Below are 20,737 nucleotides of genomic sequence, written 5' to 3' on the forward strand. Positions count from 1 at the left end.
CTGTGCCCCTGCTTTGCAAAAAGCCTGATTTTTAAACATATCTACCCAAGCCTTGCAAGAAAATACAGAACTTATCTCAGCTGTGCCCCTGCTTTGCAAAAAGCCTGATTTTTAAACATATCTACCCAAGCCTTGCAAGAAAATACAGAACTTATCTCAGCTGTGCCCCTGCTTTGCAAAAAGCCTGATTTTTAAACATATCTACCCAAGCCTTGCAAGAAAATACAGAACTTATCTCAGCTGTGCCCCTGCTTTGCAAAAAGCCTGATTTTTAAACATATCTACCCAAGCCTTGCAAGAAAATACAGAACTTATCTCAGCTGTGCCCCTGCTTTGCAAAAAGCCTGATTTTTAAACATATCTACCCAAGCCTTGCAAGAAAATACAGAACTTATCTCAGCTGTGCCCCTGCTTTGCAAAAAGCCTGATTTTTAAACATATCTACCCAAGCCTTGCAAGAAAATACAGAACTTATCTCAGCTGTGCCCCTGCTTTGCAAAAAGCCTGATTTTAAAACATATCTACCCAAGCCTTGCAAGAAAATACAGAACTTATCTCAGCTGTGCCCCTGCTTTGCAAAAAGCCTGATTTTTAAACATATCTACCCAAGCCTTGCAAGAAAATACAGAACTTATCTCAGCTGTGCCCCTGCTTTGCAAAAAGCCTGATTTTTAAACATATCTACCCAAGCCTTGCAAGAAAATACAGAACTTATCTCAGCTGTGCCCCTGCTTTGCAAAAAGCCTGAATTTTAAACATATCTACCCAAGCCTTGCAAGAAAATACAGAACTTATCTCAGCTGTGCCCCTGCTTTGCAAAAAGCCTGATTTTTAAACATATCTACCCAAGCCTTGCAAGAAAATACAGAACTTATCTCAGCTGTGCCCCTGCTTTGCAAAAAGCCTGATTTTTAAACATATCTACCCAAGCCTTGCAAGAAAATACAGAACTTATCTCAGCTGTGCCCCTGCTTTGCAAAAAGCCTGATTTTTAAACATATCTACCCAAGCCTTGCAAGAAAATACAGAACTTATCTCAGCTGTGCCCCTGCTTTGCAAAAAGCCTGATTTTTAAACATATCTACCCAAGCCTTGCAAGAAAATACAGAACTTATCTCAGCTGTGCCCCTGCTTTGCAAAAAGCCTGATTTTTAAACATATCTACCCAAGCCTTGCAAGAAAATACAGAACTTATCTCAGCTGTGCCCCTGCTTTGCAAAAAGGTAGATCCTGCAAGATAGTTATATCATTATATTTAACCTACCCTGTTATTTTCTGATGTGTGTATTGTTATATGTATTGGCTATTTATTGTTTTGTTTTTATGATTTAATATGCATATTTTATTACCATTATGTCTGACCATTATGTTAAAAGTTAGTTTAATCAGCTAAGGCCATGTATCTTTTTTGGACTTTAATGGTTTTATTCCCCTACATGAATACCTCTGTGTTATCTCTGTAATTTTAACTTTCCCTGTGTTTTTGCTTTTATGACCCTTAGCTCAAATGTTCATAGATATTCCCTCCCCATTCCTCTAAATGTTTGCAGCCCAATCTGACGCTAATTTATCTCTCTCCTTTAGCCTGATTTTTAAACATATCTACCCAAGCCTTGCAAGAAAATACAGAACTTATCTCAGCTGTGCCCCTGCTTTGCAAAAAGCCTGATTTTTAAACATATCTACCCAAGCCTTGCAAGAAAATACAGAACTTATCTCAGCTGTGCCCCTGCTTTGCAAAAAGCCTGATTTTTAAACATATCTACCCAAGCCTTGCAAGAAAATACAGAACTTATCTCAGCTGTGCCCCTGCTTTGCAAAAAGCCTGATTTTTAAACATATCTACCCAAGCCTTGCAAGAAAATACAGAACTTATCTCAGCTGTGCCCCTGCTTTGCAAAAAGCCTGATTTTTAAACATATCTACCCAAGCCTTGCAAGAAAATACAGAACTTATCTCAGCTGTGCCCCTGCTTTGCAAAAAGCCTGATTTTTAAACATATCTACCCAAGCCTTGCAAGAAAATACAGAACTTATCTCAGCTGTGCCCCTGCTTTGCAAAAAGCCTGATTTTTAAACATATCTACCCAAGCCTTGCAAGAAAATACAGAACTTATCTCAGCTGTGCCCCTGCTTTGCAAAAAGCCTGATTTTTAAACATATCTACCCAAGCCTTGCAAGAAAATACAGAACTTATCTCAGCTGTGCCCCTGCTTTGCAAAAAGCCTGATTTTTAAACATATCTACCCAAGCCTTGCAAGAAAATACAGAACTTATCTCAGCTGTGCCCCTGCTTTGCAAAAAGCCTGATTTTTAAACATATCTACCCAAGCCTTGCAAGAAAATACAGAACTTATCTCAGCTGTGCCCCTGCTTTGCAAAAAGCCTGATTTTTAAACATATCTACCCAAGCCTTGCAAGAAAATACAGAACTTATCTCAGCTGTGCCCCTGCTTTGCAAAAAGCCTGATTTTTAAACATATCTACCCAAGCCTTGCAAGAAAATACAGAACTTATCTCAGCTGTGCCCCTGCTTTGCAAAAAGCCTGATTTTTAAACATATCTACCCAAGCCTTGCAAGAAAATACAGAACTTATCTCAGCTGTGCCCCTGCTTTGCAAAAAGCCTGATTTTTAAACATATCTACCCAAGCCTTGCAAGAAAATACAGAACTTATCTCAGCTGTGCCCCTGCTTTGCAAAAAGGTAGATCCTGCAAGTTAGTTTCCCTCCCACCCACCCCAGGCTCATTTCTTCCTTTATAGATAGTCTCCCACACTTATTTCATTCTCCTTAAATGACAGCTGCAACCACTGATCAGCACATCCTTCCTTCTACTTAACCCTATAGAATAAATACCCTCTCTTCCTACATATAGCTATATATCACACATCAATAGTGTATATACTTTTCAATTTTATTTTTTATCTACACACCTCATACCACTAACATGAATCCAAATATATCCTTACTGTTATTCATGATAACCCTTTTCTCACTCCAATTTGGTTCACATAATAACCGCCATAAGCACACACCTCAAACTGGAAAACAAATTATCATACATCATGGCCTGCTCTGTTGCTGTAACTTATCTGCTGAGTGCTGGTGGAGGGTTATAAAAAATAACCCTCCTACCCCCACCTCACAATATTATAAAGTATCACATTCACTATATGGCCAATCAAAAATGATTTCCAAATTCCTATTCCTTATGTTACTTGCCCTTGCAAATGACGTAGAGTCTAACCCTGGTCCCCTAACAAATTCCATTCCTAGCCTTCCAGCTAAGAAAGGCCTCTCCTTTGTGCACTGTAATATCCGCAGCTTACTACCGAAAATTGATGCACTGCAAGCTTGGTGTTTACAATACAAACCCAAAATCATTGTGATCTCTGAATCGTGGCTAACCCGCAAAATACCTGACTCTGCCATTGCAATACATGGATATTCATGCCATAGAAATGATAGAGCAAAGAGAGGAGGTGGCATTGTAATTTATGTTGACAATTCCACAAAGTTCACCCCCTTACAAAAATCTAGCTCTCCTGCCACCTTTGATTTCCTTTCTGGCAAAATTGAGATCCCGTGCAGTAAATCAATCATTGTTGCAGGAATCTACCGCCCACCAAGCTCCCCTGTGCATTCCATTTCGGACATAGCACAGCTCCTTAGTGAATCCATAACTCAAAACCCAAAAAGTGAAATTTTGGTTTTTGGAGATTTTAACATCGATTGGCTGAATCCAAAAAATAACAGTTGTCGCTCGCTGTTTAAATCTTTGCATCTAACGCAATTAATCTCCTCCCCAACTCGCATAAACCTCAAAAGCCATAATCATACCCTGCTCGACTGGATTCTCTCCACTTCTCCCGACCGAATCCAGGAGGCAGGTGTTCTCCCTAACAATTTCAGTGACCACTGCTTAGTGTACTGCGTGCGCAAAATAAAGGCAACTAAATCCTCTCCCAAGGTTACAATCACCAGGTCCTTCAAAAAATTTAATCTTCAATCATTTCTAAATGACATCAAGAACCTCCCCTGGCACAGATTAAACCTAATCCCAGATCTAGACTCTGCAGTTGAATTCTTTCAGTCTGAACTCCTACAAGTTTGGAATTTACATGCACCGCTGCGTAAGGTGAGAGTAAAAGGAGCACACTTGAATTGGATCACAGCTGACCTCATTCAAATGTACCAATTTCGGGATTCATTGTGGTCAAAGTTCAAGCATACTGGCTCTATGAATGATCACTGTGTATATAGAAAATGGCGAAATATATGTACTAAACAAACAAAATTGGCTAAGGCGCAATATTTCTGTGAAAATCTGAACAATAATATATGTAACCCTAGAAAGTTTTGGAAACTCATAAATAACTTACAAAATCCACCAATCCACTCCCAACCCTCCACTGTCAATGTGGATAACCAAAACCTGCAACTCCCCTTAGAAGTAGCAAATGCCTTTAACAATTATTTTGTAGGATGCTCCACCACCCTGATTGACAAACTAATAAATGGCACGCATCCTGAAGCTACAAATGTGGATCAGGCCCCACTAAAACAGCAAAGACCCAATATAGAAAAGTTCAATTTTAGACCTGTACCCTTCAATGTCATTAAGAAACACCTCGATAATCTAAAAATGAAAAACCAGTCAGGACCTGATCAAATCCCAGCAATGCTGTTGAAGCTCAGTGCGCCGGCAATTGCTAAGCCTGTTGCAACCCTAATTAACGAATCCTTGGTGTCTGGATACATACCCAAACTCTGGAAAACTGCAAGAGTAGTGCCTATTCATAAAAGTGGGGAGTTAACCTTGGTTTCTAACTATCGTCCTATATCACTGCTCCCTGTATTGTAAAAAATCCTAGAAAAATGCGTCCATACGCAATTATGCGAGTATTACCAACTTTCTAACTATCTGACCCCTGATCAATCAGGTTTCAGACCGAATCACTCCACTACAACTGCCCTCCTAAAAGTTTGCAACGACATCCAAACTGCCATGGAACAAGGAGACCTAACTGGAGCTATTTTCCTTGATTTTGCAAAGGCTTTTGACACAGTGGACCATGACCTACTACTTCTCAAACTAAAAAACTCTGGTATTGCTGATCACCCGTTAACCTGGTTTAAATCATATGTATCGGATCGATCACAATATGTCTCTGTCTCTAACATTGACTCCCTCCCTCTCCCAGTCACGTGTGGTGTTCCCCAAGGTTCCATTCTCGGCCCCCTACTATTCACATTATTTATAAATGATTTGCCTAATGTCTGCAAATCCTCAACTGTACACATGTACGCAGACGACACGGTAATCTATGCAAACAAATCTGATCTGCTGCAGCTTGAAACAGTGCTCCAAGACCAGTTCACAGAGGTAGAAAAGTGGATCTCGAAAAACAAACTCTTCCTAAACACTGACAAAACGGTCACAATGATCTTTGGAATGGGACCTAAAATACATAAATTACAAAATTCCCATCTTCGCATCAAAACAAAATCCAATTGCACGCTGACCGCAGTCCACTCTTTTAAATACTTAGGTATGTTGTTAGACCCCAATCTATCTTTTGGACTCCACATAGAAAAAATTGCCTCTAAACTTTATCCAAAACTAGGTGCCCTGTACAGAAACAAATCTTGCCTCAGCCCTACAGTAAAGGAAAAGATTGTACAGCAAATGCTGATGCCTATCTTGGATTATGGGGACATAGTATATGCACCTGCTCCGCAAACTCACCTTAATAAACTAAATACGTTATATAACTCGCTCTGCCGCTTTGTGCTACAATGTAACTACAGGACCCACCATTGTGACATGCTAAAAGAACTAAACTGGCTGTCGCTAGAATCCAGACGCACCCTCCATCTTTCCTGCCTTGTCTTTAAGAGCCTTTCTGGGAAGCTCCCACCCTACCTGAGCAGAATGCTCTCCCCTGCTATTCCCACCTCCTATAACCTCCGATCCAATAACAGCACATTATTTAGCTTGCCTCAATACAAAAAAAAAGCAGCTCGATCCTCCTTTTCCTACAGAGCGCCACAATTATGGAATGACCTCCCTCACACTTTAAAAACTTCCCCAAGCCTAAAATCCTTTAAGAGATCCCTCTATACATATCTCAAAACAGAATGCTCCTGTCATGGTTGATTAAATATTTCATACCTGCTCTATGTTAAATGTTTGCATATAATGTGTATTTTTATTATTGTTTTTGTATTTTATTGTACCCTATTGTATCAATGCAATGTTTTGTGATCCCAGGACATACTTGAAAACGAGAGAAATCTCAATGTATCCTTCCTGGTAAAATATTTTATAAATAAATAAATAAATAAATAAACTTTCCAAGTTACTTCTATTATCTAATTTGCTGCATTCTTTAGATAATCTTTGTTGAAGAAATGCACATGGGTTAGCCAATCACACGAGGCATCTATGTGCTTCTACCAATCAGCAGCTATTGAGCATATCTAGATATGCTACTCAGCAAAGAATATCAAGAGAATGATGCAAATTAGATAATAGAAGTAAATTAGAAAGTTGTTTAAAATTGCATGCTCTCACTAAATCATGAAAGAAAAAATGTGGGTTTCATGTCCCTTTAAGTTCGACTAAATAGTGCTCCACTTGTCATCTAGCCCTCTGTGTGTAAAAGCAGCTTTTACAGTTATGTCATATTCATAATTCAGGCAGCCTAAATAATTGAAACAATTACATTTCTTATTTATTGTAATAAAATAGCAGAGCTCCCAAATATACCTTAAATGGGTGGTTGTCATCAGTAGTAAGTTCTGCCAGTTGTCCCTCATGCTGGGTCCTCCATTCTGGCAAATATCCCAGTTTCCACCTCTGCCCAAAATGCCACAACTCCCCCAAACCCGCCCTGAGATGCTTAGTCACATCCCTGCTCCTCCCACCATGGCTCCACCCAAAAAAACAACAGCGGGGTCGTAATTCTCCCTTGTCCCACTGTCCCAGAAAGCTTCTTGGAAACATTGTGACATAAATCATAGAAAAGGAACCCAAAGAATGGCACAGCAATCACTTCTGGATTTAAGCCATTATCATAGTGTCTATATTTTTATTTTATTTTATTCCTGTTTCAGCAGATACTTTCCCCTGTATTTTATAAATGTGGAGGAAGAGAGCTCTTGTAAGTAAATATAGTCCAAATATACTAAAAATCTATGTGGAAAGGAATAAGTACAGATTTTATGCTAGACAGAACAATAAAACACTTGTAATTACAAGACATTTTTGTTTTGTTGATACAGAAAAACATATCAGCCAAGTCTTAATTTGTTTAAAAGAAATTAACATTCTTTCTTACTGCAATTACTTTTCAATAACCAAACTCAACCCCCTATTTGCCTTATATGGAGGAGCCAATTTGGACAACAAGTCTAGCCACGGTCATAAAGTTAATATAAAGTGCATTGTTTTGCAGTTGTTATCTAATAAAGCCAATTAGGGATATATATGTATCTGAGTTAGCCTTGAGAAATCAGAAGGGTTTGTTTCAAGTTCTGAATATTAGAAATGTCTAACTTTTCAGAGCTGAATTACATGAACAATATACAAAATAACTAATGAAAATAAATTACAAAAGTTGTTCCATTCCACATAACTAAACATAATATATAAAGCTCTCAATGGGTTTCCTGTTCCTTTAATGGGTTCTGAGCACTCTATAGAAACTAAACTAGATATTTCTTTGCTTAATGTCATCTCAAATTAATTTATTTTTGTTTTTTCCCCCTTATTGTTTACCACAGAGAAGCCGCTTTTTACCCGAGATGCATCACAGCTGAAGGGGACTTTTTTATCGACCACACTAAAGAAGAGTAACATGGGATTTGGGTTTACTATTATTGGTGGGGATGAACCGGATGAATTTTTGCAAGTAAAAAGTGTTATTCCAGAAGGGCCGGCTGCACAGGATGGCAAGATGGAAACAGGTAATTTATATATATGCCTGCAATAGGTTATTTTTCTTCAAGCTTGTATTTTTACTGAAGATAAAACATACATAACAGTAATTGAAGTATATTACTATAATTATGTCATTTCTTAGACATTTAAATGTTTTAAAAAGGGACATGAAAACCAAAATGTTTCTTTCATGATTTAGATAGAGCAAATGTTTTTAAACAACCTTTCATTGTACTTCTGTTATCAATTTTGCTTAATTCTCTTTGTATCCTTTATTGAAGAAGCAGCAATTCACTACAAGATAAGCCAATGACAAGGGTCATATATGTGCAGCCTTCAATTAGCTCCTGAGCCTACCTAGGTATGCTTTTCAACAAAGGAAACCAAGAGAAATAAGCAAATTAGATAATAGAAGTAAATTGGAAACTTGTTTAAAATTGTAGACTCTATGGCCTCTATTTATGAAAGGTCTTGCGGACCTGATCTGACAGTGTGGATCAGGTCCGCAAGACCTCGCTGAATGCGGAGAGCAATACGCTCTCCGTATTCAGCATTGCACCAGCAGCTCACAAGAGCTGCTGGTGCAATGCCACCCCCTGCAGACTCGCGGCCAATGGGCCATCAGCAGGGAGCTGTTAATCAACCCGATCGTACTCGATCGTGTTGAATTTTTGCGATTCCTGTCCGCCTGCTAAGAGCAGACGGACAGGGTTATGGAGCAGCGGTCTTTGCGAACGCTGCTTCATAACTGCTGTTTCTGGCGAGTCTGAAGACTTACCAGAAACACGGGCCGTCAAGCTCCTTTCGGAGCTTGATAGATAGGCCCCTATATGAATCATGAAACAAAAAAAAAATTGTTTTTTTATCCCTTTTACTGATCATTTTTCTTTTTTTTATATTTTAGAATAGTAGAGGGGAAAAAGAAGCAGATACTAGGGTTTGAGAACCTATTGTACATATGTACAATGTGGCTCTCAAATACATTTTGCTAGCATCTGGGCTACAACCATATTGCCCAATATGCCAAACTGAACATATTCACCTACTATGTGCTCTTTAGCTACACATTAGAAATGGCATCTCACACCTTGCTGCTGTCAAAAAATAAAGGCTGATGGGCTACAGGGGATGTGGACACTGACGATCATGTGTATCAAAAGTGTGGGCCCAGTCTCAAATTGAGACCTTTGAGATCCCTATAGTCACCCACTGTTTGGTACATTGAAAACATTTTGATGCAGAGATAAGGGAAAAAGTAATACCAGTGTATTAAAATGGTTGTGCACTTAATCTCAAAGGAGGGGGTGTTTCTCTTAAACCATGGTGAGATGGGAGTAGAAAGACCCTAGGATATAACTATGTAACTAGGTATTCTAAGGACATCTGTTCTAAAGTACACAGCATTGGTTATCCAGGTGAAATGGAAATAGAAAACAGTTCTGGTAGTTGTAAAATGTTGTGATTGTATAAATATAATCAAGAGAGTTCTGTATTGACAATTTAGCAGAGATGTCTAGTACAGAAAGGGTAAATGAATAGGGCTGAGACAAAGCTAAGATAAAGTTCAGCCTGATGCACAGAAAGACAAAAGCTTCTTAGTGCTCTGCTTTCCAGAAGTGTGTTAGACAAGTGTTGTTCGATAGTGCTGAATAAATTCTGCCACGTTAGTTCCAGGCTATGGAACAATTTATAAATGAGATCACTTTGTCTTAAATTATTGTTGAGATTTTCAAATGTCTTCAGTAATTGTTAATAGTTAGGTGCGGTTCTCTCCCTGTCATTATGTCTGTGACTTTTATTATTCTGAGAGCATGCTTCCTTTTTAGGTCTGGAGACTCCTGTACAGAAAAACTGACATTTTTGTATTAATGATTATGGTTTGTGTCATTTCTCTAGAGCTGTAGGACTAGGCATGTACATTCGTGCCTTTTTGCCGTAAACAAATTACGAAAATGGCAGCTGCAAAATGCATTTAGCAATTTTCAGAGCCGTATTTTTTCTTGTGATAGTGCAACACACTGAGATCTGGATTTGCGCAGATCTTCGGCATTCGTTTAGTGCTGAAAGGAACAAATGCATATGCATAGTAGGGACTGTTCTTATTAGCAAGTTTGTGTTCCTCAGTTGTGTACAAAGTCAAACATACACTTTGTATTAATTAAAAATCAAAACAAACAGCTGTTTATAACATAAATGATATGTTTAAATAACACTTTAGAATTGTAATCATTTTTATTAAGTTTTCAGAACATATAAGGATAAAAAAAATTGTCACATCTTGCTATAGACACAGACTTTATTGTCATAATGTAGAAAAGTAAACATAGTAAAGTTAAAATAAATTCCGATTATCCTAACTCTGTGACGAAATAATGAGAGACAAAGACGAGTATTTTGCTATAATCTTTTCACTATAAATTATAGAAAAAACTAAGAAAACAATGAGTACAACATAGAGACCAATGAGAGGAAAGCTTGAGAGGTCAGAAAAAAATTGACCAATGAGAGAAGTCCAAATATACATAAAGTGACCAGTAAGTAGCCACTTATCCTTTTTGATCTTTGATGCGAAACACTCCAAAAATATTGAAAGAAAGAAATAACAAAATTCCCAAAAACATGAGGCTGAAAAACATCAACAGGAAAACTGAAAGAGATGATTGATTGAAGGATAAAAATCTTCTTGAACCCGAAGAACTTGTAAACTTGCTTGAAGAAGGATCAAGTTTAGTAGAACTTGATTGAAGAATATTCATTTTCAACTTAGAAATTTCATTGGAATCCTGTAGTAGAGTTTGACACTGAAAAAACAAAAATAAAGATTAATATATCAGATATAAATTAATTGTAAAACACAGGGAGGGAAACAATATTACAATTTGTGGAGCGAAAATACTCGTCTCTGTCTCCTTATAAAATCTAGATTATTCCGTCACAGAGTTAGGATAATCGGAATTTTATTGCAAGTACAGAGACTCCTATTTTTTAGTTTAAAAAAAATAAATTGAATTAAGATACTAAATGAAATGGGATAGAATGAATAGGTTTCAAATAAAATTGTCTAAAACTTTATCTGAAGACCAATCAGCAGCATTCAGAATATCCTGAAGAGAGGCAGATTTTAAAAAAGCATTAGAAGCCGAAGCTCCTCTAATAGAATGGGAAGATAAATTATTATCTACACGAGCTTGGGACATAACCCATTTAACCCATCTACTGATGGTAGGAGAAGAAACAGGTAAATGGGGTAAAGCATAAGAAATTTGAAGTTGATTATGAGAAGAAGATCTAAAAGGTAAGGTTTATATTCTTTGAGACAAAGAACCACACAAAGTTTTGAATATTCATGAAAATAAGGATAAAAAATAGAAGATGATAAAGTTTTAGTTCTACGAGAAATAGAAAATATAACTCCTTGAGAAGAAAAACTCTTAGAATTAAAGTCAATAGCTTTTACTTCAGATACACGTTTACAGGACAAAAGACATAATAAAGTAGTCAATTTAACAGTAAGCTGTTTAAGAGAAAGAAATTCATTATCAGGCCAAGAATTAAAAAGAGAGATGACCAAATCTGCATCCCAAAAGAAAGAATATTTTGAAGATGGAGGACGTTTAAGACGAATTGATTTCAAAAGTCTACAAATAGTAGGATCTTGACCTATAGGAATATTGTGAAGTAATTCGTGTCCAGCAAAAATAGCTGATCTAGCAACATTAATAGACCTGTAAGCCAATCCAGCTTGAAAAAGTGAAGATAAAAAATGTATAACTTCACTCAAAGGTGCTGAAATTGGATCTAGGTGTTTAGTATTGCACCAGCTAGACCATTTAAGCCAAGAGGATAAATAACATTTTTTGGTTCCAGGGGCCCAAGAGTCTTGAAGGAGGAGTTTAGCTTCCTCTGATAATCCTTCTCGAGACCAGGAACCCCTGAAACCATCCAGGCAATAAGATGTAATTTGTCTTGAAGAACTAGAGGATGGAATTGACCAGATGGGGCTGTGAGAAGATCTGGCTGACTCGGTAATAGAATTGGATAAAGGAATGACAATTCTAGAAGAAAAGGATACCAAACTTGAGTTTGCCAAAAAGGGGTTGTTATCAGAAGGGATATCTGTTGACGTTTGACAAAAAGAAGAGTTCAAAGAATCATTGAAAATGGAGGGAAGGCATAAGCTCCTGAATTCGGCCCCTGTTAAAGAAAGGAATCTATTGCTAGAGCCTGAGGATCCGGTCTCCAACTGAAGTAAGGAAAAATCTGATGATTCAGACATGAAGCAAATAGGTCTAGTGAAAACTGACCCATATTTAACTTCCAATCACTGAAATCTGTGAGGTATCTGGATCCCCAGTCTGCCATCTGATTGTTTAGACCCTGAATATATTCTGAATATATATATATATATATATATATATATATATATATATTATATATATATATATATATATATATATATATATTGAATAGATATATTCTGAGATAAACAATCGTTTAAAAAAATTTTTTTTTGTTAAATCTGATAAAAATTTTGAAGCAGTACCTCCTAAATGATTGATATAACGAACTGCAGAGATGTTGTCCATCCGAAGAAGAATAGTCTGAGTCTGATGAAATATCATTGTTGCATTTCAAAGCAGACTTTGAAATGTCAGAACGTGGCTGACGTGACTTAACTCTCTTACTTTTATTATGAGAATCAGATTTAGCAGCATGTTTAGACAAGTGTTTAGTTTTAGAAGTAGCCTTTCTGGATATTGAATCCCTTATCTCATTCACAGAATTGATAACAGTTTGAAATTGTAACATCTGCTGCTTGAATGGCTCTAAAGAGCTGTTAATCATATCCCTGACCGAGTTTTCTGAGTAATGGGATTTATTATCATCAGACATAATGAAATAATAATAAAAATATTTCTCAATCTAATAGAAATGTTAAGTTAAAACATATAATTAAATTAAATAATATAATCTAATATTAATTCCTAATATAATAAACTGAAAAGTGTACAAGAAATAAATATTTTATAAGTAAATAAACTTCTTATAAATATTATTTATACCAGTCTCAATCAGGGCAAAAGGAATAAATTCAAATGATACAAAGCTAAATTTGTATATAAAATGTATATCATCTAAAAGTGTACTTTTACCTAACTAAGTAGCAATCTGCTCCGATCACTGTTTGAGGAGAAGTGCAGAGAGCAGCAAAGTTAATGTAGTGATTGACAGGTAAGGAGGTGGGAAAAGAGGCGGGGAAGAAACATCACGTAAAATGGAGGCGTGACAAGGAAGAAGAAGAAAAGAAAATGGCGGCCGCAACAAAAAATCGTTGCGTAGAAGGGGAACACAAAGAGGAAAGCAGGTGAGATAAAGGGGAAAATAAAAATAGGATAAACAATATTGTAAATATAAAACATAAATAGAAATGTTCAAAATAGAAAATGGAAACAACTTAAAAAATAAAAAATAAATTAAGTTAAAACAAACTAATAAAAAATCACTAAATTTAAATAATACAGAACGAAAAAGAAAATAATGAAAATAGAAGAGAAAAAGACATAATAATGCAAAATTTACAATGAAAAATAAATTAAAATATCAAAGAAATAAAAATAAAATAAGACACAAAATAAGAAAAAGAATAATAAAATTAAAATAAGTATAAATAATATAAGAATGAATAAAAAATATATATATAAGAATTATATATATATTAAACAGTTTATTAATCAGTTTATTAATACACCAAATACAATGTACTTAACTCTGAGAGCAGCAAAGAGAAAAGAGGAGTGGCTACTGACTGGTCACTTTATGGATATTTGGACTTATCTCATTGGTCACTTTTTTCTCTGACCTCTCAAGCTTTGCTCTCATTGGTCTCTATGTTGTACTCATTGTTTCTTTGTTTTTTTCTGTAATTTATACTTTTCGTTAAAATGCTGTCTGGCAGTAAAGTGAAAAGAGTATAGCAAAATAGGAGTCTCTGCCCTTGAAATAAAATTAAACAATTAGGAAATTTGAAATATCTGTGTTAACGGAACCACCAGTAGCTCTATGCAAATAACCAGCTTTAATATATACAGTATGTTCCTAAAAGTTTGTGCCATGTATTCAAGGAACAGTAAAACACTTTGAGATTAGTATATAAAGGGCCAGATTACAAGTGGAATGGTATTTAAAGGAACAGTCAAGTCCCAAAAAACTTTCATGATTCAAATATGGCATGCAATTTTAAACAACTTTCCAATTTACTTTTATCAACAATTTTTTCTTAGTTGAAAGCTAAACCTAGGAGGTGCATATGCTAATTTCTTAGACCTTGAAGGCCACCTCTAATTTTGATAGTTTTTCACCACTAGAGGGCGTTAGTTCATGTTTTTCATATAGATAACATTGAGTTCATGCACGTGAATTTACTGAGGAGTGAGCACTGATTATCTAAAATGCAAGTCTGTCAAAAGAACTGAAATAAGAGGGCAGACTGGAGAGTCATAAATAAAAGGTAATTACAGAGATGTGTATATATACTGTGTATGTATATATATATATATATATATATATATATATAAAATAAATTATTACATATAGGTATAGATATTTTAAAATATATATATGAATATCTAAAAATGTTAAAAAAGGTGGCGCAAAGTAAATTGTTTATTCCCAAAGGTATACTAATAAAAAACTATCCACATAATACGTATTCCTATTTTCGTTAAGTTAGTAAACCTTACAAAAAATATATATCAAAATATTAAGGATCTTATACTAAATAGTATAACACACTAAACAGATGTATCTCTTTAAAATATGTGTTTATTTATACAAGGAATGGGTAATTACCCTATTTACCCTAATTACCCTATTTAAAATGTTATAGACACCGGTGTCTGATTATACATCAAGTATGGAGTGGTGAAATAAATATTACTAAAATATAAAATAATAAAATACGTTGCATATGGGTAATGGTGATGCTCAATCGTATTATAAAACACAGAAAATGCTTATGACAATATTGTCTCTGTTTGTGTTTGCTTATGCCAGTTTTGTTAACTCCGCAAATGACAAGATATATTTAAGTTTAGTGTTTGAAAGTTTTGCTTTATATATTTGAAGATATATTTTGAGTATCGTTGTTGAAAGTATTGCTGGTTAAACTTGGCATATAAATAGAGTCTTAAATACTTTTGATATTAGCTGATGGCATCAAATGTGATGGTGATGTAATTTGCTAAAAATAGCATTTAATGTTAGTTGTAGGATCTTTCAAAACAGATAAGCACTTGGACTTATGTGAATGTATGGACTTCAGCCTTTCGGCCCAACGTTTACCTTAGTTGTGGTTGCGGTAAGTGTAGTTCCATACTTTTACTGTTGCCGGTTTTCCTTTCCAATGTTTACAGTGCACTGTGATTCCAACGGATGGTTGGCTTGATGATGTGCCGGAAGCGTCTCCGGTTTCTTGGTTATCCTGGTGAAATGTACTTGCCTCCGTTTATCAGATGATTGCTTCTCTGCTGTCTCAGTGACCCACCGATGCGGTTTTCAGGTTACCTGGTGGAGTGCTCCGTATATAGCCTCTGGTTTCCCAGGTTGTCTGCTTCTCCACTCTCCTGGTGATCAGCTTGTGGGTATATCAGGTTTCTACGCGTTTCGGCTTACAGCCTTTCTCAAGATACCTGATGGAGTCGTCATCTCACTTTTTTAAAGCCCATTTGATTTATGCCCATTTTCTTTTAACTCATTCCATTCTTGATCTTGATGTTAGTGTCTTTTTTTGTCCAACTTAAAATTTGTGTTTTACAATTCTTGTTCTACAATTTTCTTCTTGCAGTAGTTTATAATTAAAAGTACATTTATATTATTGTTACATGTTTTCTAGGAATACATATAGGTTTATTTACATTCGGCTAGATTACGAGTTGTGCCGTAAGTTAAAAAAGCAGCGTTAACAGGTCCTAACGCTGCTTTTTTATGCCTGCTGGTATTACGAGTCTTGCAGGTATAGGTGTACCGCACACTTGTTTGGCCTTACCGCAAACCGACTTACGTAAAGTTCATAAACTCTTTTTTCTATGGGACTTCCATAGCGCTGGTATTACGAGTCTGTCCTGGGAGGCCAAAAAGTGAGCAGTACACCCTATCCCGTCAAGATTGCTAATGCATTTTAAAGTCAGTAGTTATGAGTTTTACACTACAACGCTGTAGCATAAAACTCATAACTAAAGTGCTAAAAAGTACACTAACACCCATAAACTACCTATTAACCCCTAAACAGAGGCCCTCCCGCATTGCAAACACTATAATACAATTTTTAACACCTAATCTGCCGCTCCCAACATCGCCGCCATTATAATAAACATATTAACCCCTAATCTTCCGCTCCGGACATCGCCGCAACCTACATTATATTTATTAACCCTAATCTGCTGCCCCCAACATCGCCGCCACCTACCTACATTTATTAACCCCTAACCCCTAATTTTCTATGTGACTTCCATAGCGCTGGTATTACGAGTCTGTCCTGGGAGGCCAAAAAGTGAGCAGTACACCCTATCCCGTCAAGATTCCTAATGCATTTTAAAGTCAGTAGTTATGAGTTTTACACTACAACGCTGTAGCATAAAACTCATAACTAAAGTGCTAAAAAGTACACTAACACCCATAAACTACCTATTAACCCCTAAACCGAGGCCCTCCCGCATTGCAAACACTATAATACAATTTTTAACACCTAATCTGCCGCTCCCAACATCGCCGCCATTATAATAAACATATTAACCCCTAATCTTCCGCTCCGGACATCGCCGCAACCTACATTATATTTATTAACCCTAATCTGCTGCCCCCAACATCGCCGCCACCTACCTACATTTATTAACCCCTAACCCCTAATATTCTATGGGACTTCCATAGTGCTGGTATTACGAGTCTGTCCTGGGAGGCCAAAAAGTGAGCAGTACACCCTATCCCGTCAAGATTCCTAATGCATTTTAAAGTCATTAGTTATGAGTTTTACACTACAACGCTGTAGCATAAAACTCATAACTAAAGTGCTAAAAAGTACACTAACACCCATAAACTACCTATTAACCCCTAAACCGAGGCCCTCCCGCATTGCAAACACTATAATACAATTTTTAACACCTAATCTGCCGCTCCCAACATCGCCGCCATTATAATAAACATATTAACCCCTAATCTTCCGCTCCGGACATCGCCGCAACCTACATTATATTTATTAACCCTAATCTGCTGCCACCAACATCGCCGCCACCTACCTACATTTATTAACCCCTAATCTGCCGTCCCCAACTTCACTGCCACTATTCTAAATTTATTAACCTTTTAAACTTAAGTCTAACCCTAACCCTAACACCCCCTAACTTAAATATAATTTAAATAAATCTAAATAAAATTACTATCATTAACTAAATTATTCCTATTTAAAAATAAATACTTACCTATAAAATAAACCCTAAGCAAGCTACAATATAACTAATAGTTACATTGTAGCTAGCTTAGGGTTTATTTTTATTTCACAGCAAGTTTGTATTTATTTTAACTAGGTAGAATAGTTACTAAATAGTTATAAACTATTTAATAACTACCTAGCTAAAATAAATACAAATTTACCTGTAAAATAAAACCTAACCTATGTTACACTAACACCTAACACTACACTACAATTAAATAAATTACCTACATTAAATACAATTAAATAAATTAAATTAAATCACAAAAAAACCACTAAATTACAGAAAATAAAAACAAATTACAGATCTTTAAACTAATTACACCTAATCTAAGAGCCCTATCAAAATAAAAAAAGCCCCCCCAAAATAAAAAAACCCCTAACCTAAACTAAACAACCAATAGCCCTTAAATGGGCCTTTTGCGGGGCATTGCCCCAAAGAAATCAGCTCTTTTACATGTAAAAAAAAAATACAAACAACCCCCCCCAACAGTAAAACCCACCACCCACACAACCAACCCCCCAAATAAAAGCCTAACTAAAAAAACCTAAGCTCCCCATTGCCCTGAAAAAGGCATTTGGATGGGCATTGCCCTTAAAATGGCATTTAGCTCTATTGCGGCCCAAAGCCCTAACCTAAAAAATAAACCCACCCAATACACCCTTAAAAAATCCTAACACTAACCCCGAAGATTCACTTACCGGGAGAAGTCTTCATCCAAGTGGCAAGATGTCCTCAACGAAGCCGGCAGAAGTGGTCCTCCAGACGGACAGAAGTCTTCATCCAGATGGCATCTTCTATCTTCATCCATCCGGCACGGAGCGGCTCCATCTTCAAGACATCCGGCGCGGAGCATCCTCTTCCAACGGCATCTTCTTGCAGAATGAATATCTCTTTAAGTGACGTCATCCAAGATGGTGTCCCTTAGATTCCGATTGGCTAATAGAATTCTATCAGTCAATCAGAATTAAGGTAGAAAAAATCCTATTGGCTGATGGGGGCAGCAGATTAGGGGTTAATAAGTGTAATGTAGGTGGCGGCGGTGTCCGGAGCGGCAGATTAGGGGTTAATAAATATAATGTAGGTGTCGGCAATGTCGGGGGCAGCAGATTAGGGGTTAATAAGTATAAGATTAGGGGTGTTTAGACTCGGGGTTCATGTTAGGGTGTTAGGTGTAAACATAACTTTAGTTTCCCCATAGGAATCAATGGGGCTGCGTTACTGAGTTTTACGCTGCTTTATTGCCCGCTCTCCCCATTGATGTCTATGGGGAAATCGTGCATGAGCACGTACAACCAGCTCACCGCTGACTTAAGCAGTGCTGGTATTGGAGTGTGGTATGGAGCACAATTTTGCTCTACGCTCACTTCCGGGTTTGTAAAAACCTGTAATACCAGCGCTGCAGGGAAGTGAGCGATGAGAAAAACTGCTCGTTAGCACCGCACAGCTCATAATGCAAAACTCAAAATCTAGGCGATCGTTAATTTGTTCACTAATATTCTCTTAATTTGGGATAAAACCCTCTGTAATTGGCAACATGGTTTTTTATCACTATAGATACATGTTTAAGTGTATAGTGTTCAGGGGAGCTAAGCAAATTGACATAGTGATGGTGTTAAGTCAACAAAAACTACTAATGTTTTGATTTGATCAATATCTGAGAAACTATCATAGGAATCAATGTCTGCAGTAAATATGCAAATACATAAAGAATCTAAAATAGTAAAAATATATGCATATATAATAAAATTAGGTTCATAACCAAAACCTATATTTTAACCTATGTCCTTATTGATAAAAAGGGCTGAATTGAAATTTAAATCTACATTGAATATCCAAAAAATACTTAGTACGCAGTTTGATATTCCCAAATTGCCAACAGGTTTTAAGGTGAGGAACCTTTTCGGAGAATTAGAATATATGTGATGTTTTGGACAGAGTCTTATTCTAATGTGATTAATTTAACCTAATTAATTATGGAGTTTAAATCCAATTATTCTTAGGAAATAATGTGCCCAGTCTATAAATTAATTGAGCCTCTTGGTGTAGCAGTCTTTTCTCCATATTTCCACCTCTACCATCTTCTTTTATTTTCTTAATCCCCCAATACATAATTTCTTTCGGGTTACCTCTATGTTGTTCCTTGAAGTGCTTATATAATCTAGTGTCTTCTTTTTCCAACTCAATACTCCTAATATGTTCTCTTATTCTGTCCTTCAATTTCCTGCTTGTTTGACCTAAATATTGCAGCTTGCAAGAGCATTGTAGTGAATAAATGACATTATAATTTGTACATCTAATGATGTCTTTAATTTTAAATTCTATCTTTGTCGTTGTTGATTTTATCGTTTTTGTCTTACTGCTAAAACTTCAAGATTTGCAGTTGTGACAGGGACAAAAAACTTCTATTCTCTCACCCCTTAAATCTTGATGTTGATTTGTAGTTTTAGGTTTATACTCACTAGGTGCAAGAATATTTTTTTGGTTCTTGGCCTTTCTAAATATTATGTCTGGCTGATGTTTGAGTCTTTTTCCTATTAGTGGATCGCTTCTGGCTCGATGCCAATGTTTCTTAATAATATTTTGGATTTGTTTATTTTGAGCTGAAAATGTAGTAATATATATATGAATATCTGTTTATAAATATACAGAACATAGTAATGTGAAATATTTACAGTAAATACACAGTATTACACTTTATTAATCATGAATATTGCATAATTATGATTTTTCATGTTTTCATCTACCTAACTGCATAGGGCTCCAATGCACTTCTATATACTGTATGTCTATATATGTATACATATGTATTTATGTGTTTATATGTGTATATATGTCTGTACAATCACACACACACAGGCCCGGACTGACCATAGGGCATACCAGGCAAATGCCCGGTGGGCCACCAGTAACCTTACCTCAGACCGAGTGCTTCCTTTCACTGTGGCTCTTATTTTATTCATTGTGACATGATGTTGCAGCTGTGGGGCTGCTGGTTACCTTAGTTCCCCCCACACAGCTCTAACAGTGACACTCTACCACCCATCACCGGCAGCACCCCTTTTTCTGCTTGCGACTCTGCTAGACTGCTAGTGCTACTGAGCTGGAGCCAGACTCATGAGCATTAGCAGCTGGCAGTGGGCGCACAGCTTGCTTCCTGATCTGTGCGGTGAGACTAACGGACATCATGTGATACTGCGTGTGATGTCACGTCAGCAAGAAGATCCGTGCTGTACTTAGTTACACACATGCTGCTGTGTGTGTGAATTCACTCCAGGTCCGGAATGAGTCACTCCAGCAGGTAAA

At 36.5% G+C, this 20,737-nt stretch overlaps 1 protein-coding gene across 1 annotated transcript in view; it reads left to right on the plus strand.

Moving 5' to 3' along the window:
• Positions 1-20,737, plus strand: part of MAGI2 (membrane associated guanylate kinase, WW and PDZ domain containing 2) — a 986,849-nt gene that overhangs the window by 501,194 nt on the left and 464,918 nt on the right. Inside the window, exon 7 of the mRNA XM_053716523.1 lies at positions 7,790-7,972. Within this exon, the coding sequence (XP_053572498.1) occupies positions 7,790-7,972 (183 nt within the window). The remainder of the gene's footprint in view (positions 1-7,789; positions 7,973-20,737) is intronic.

The sequence above is a fragment of the Bombina bombina genome, chromosome 6 (genome assembly GCF_027579735.1).
Source record: "Bombina bombina isolate aBomBom1 chromosome 6, aBomBom1.pri, whole genome shotgun sequence".
Taxonomy (NCBI): Eukaryota; Metazoa; Chordata; class Amphibia; order Anura; family Bombinatoridae; genus Bombina; species Bombina bombina.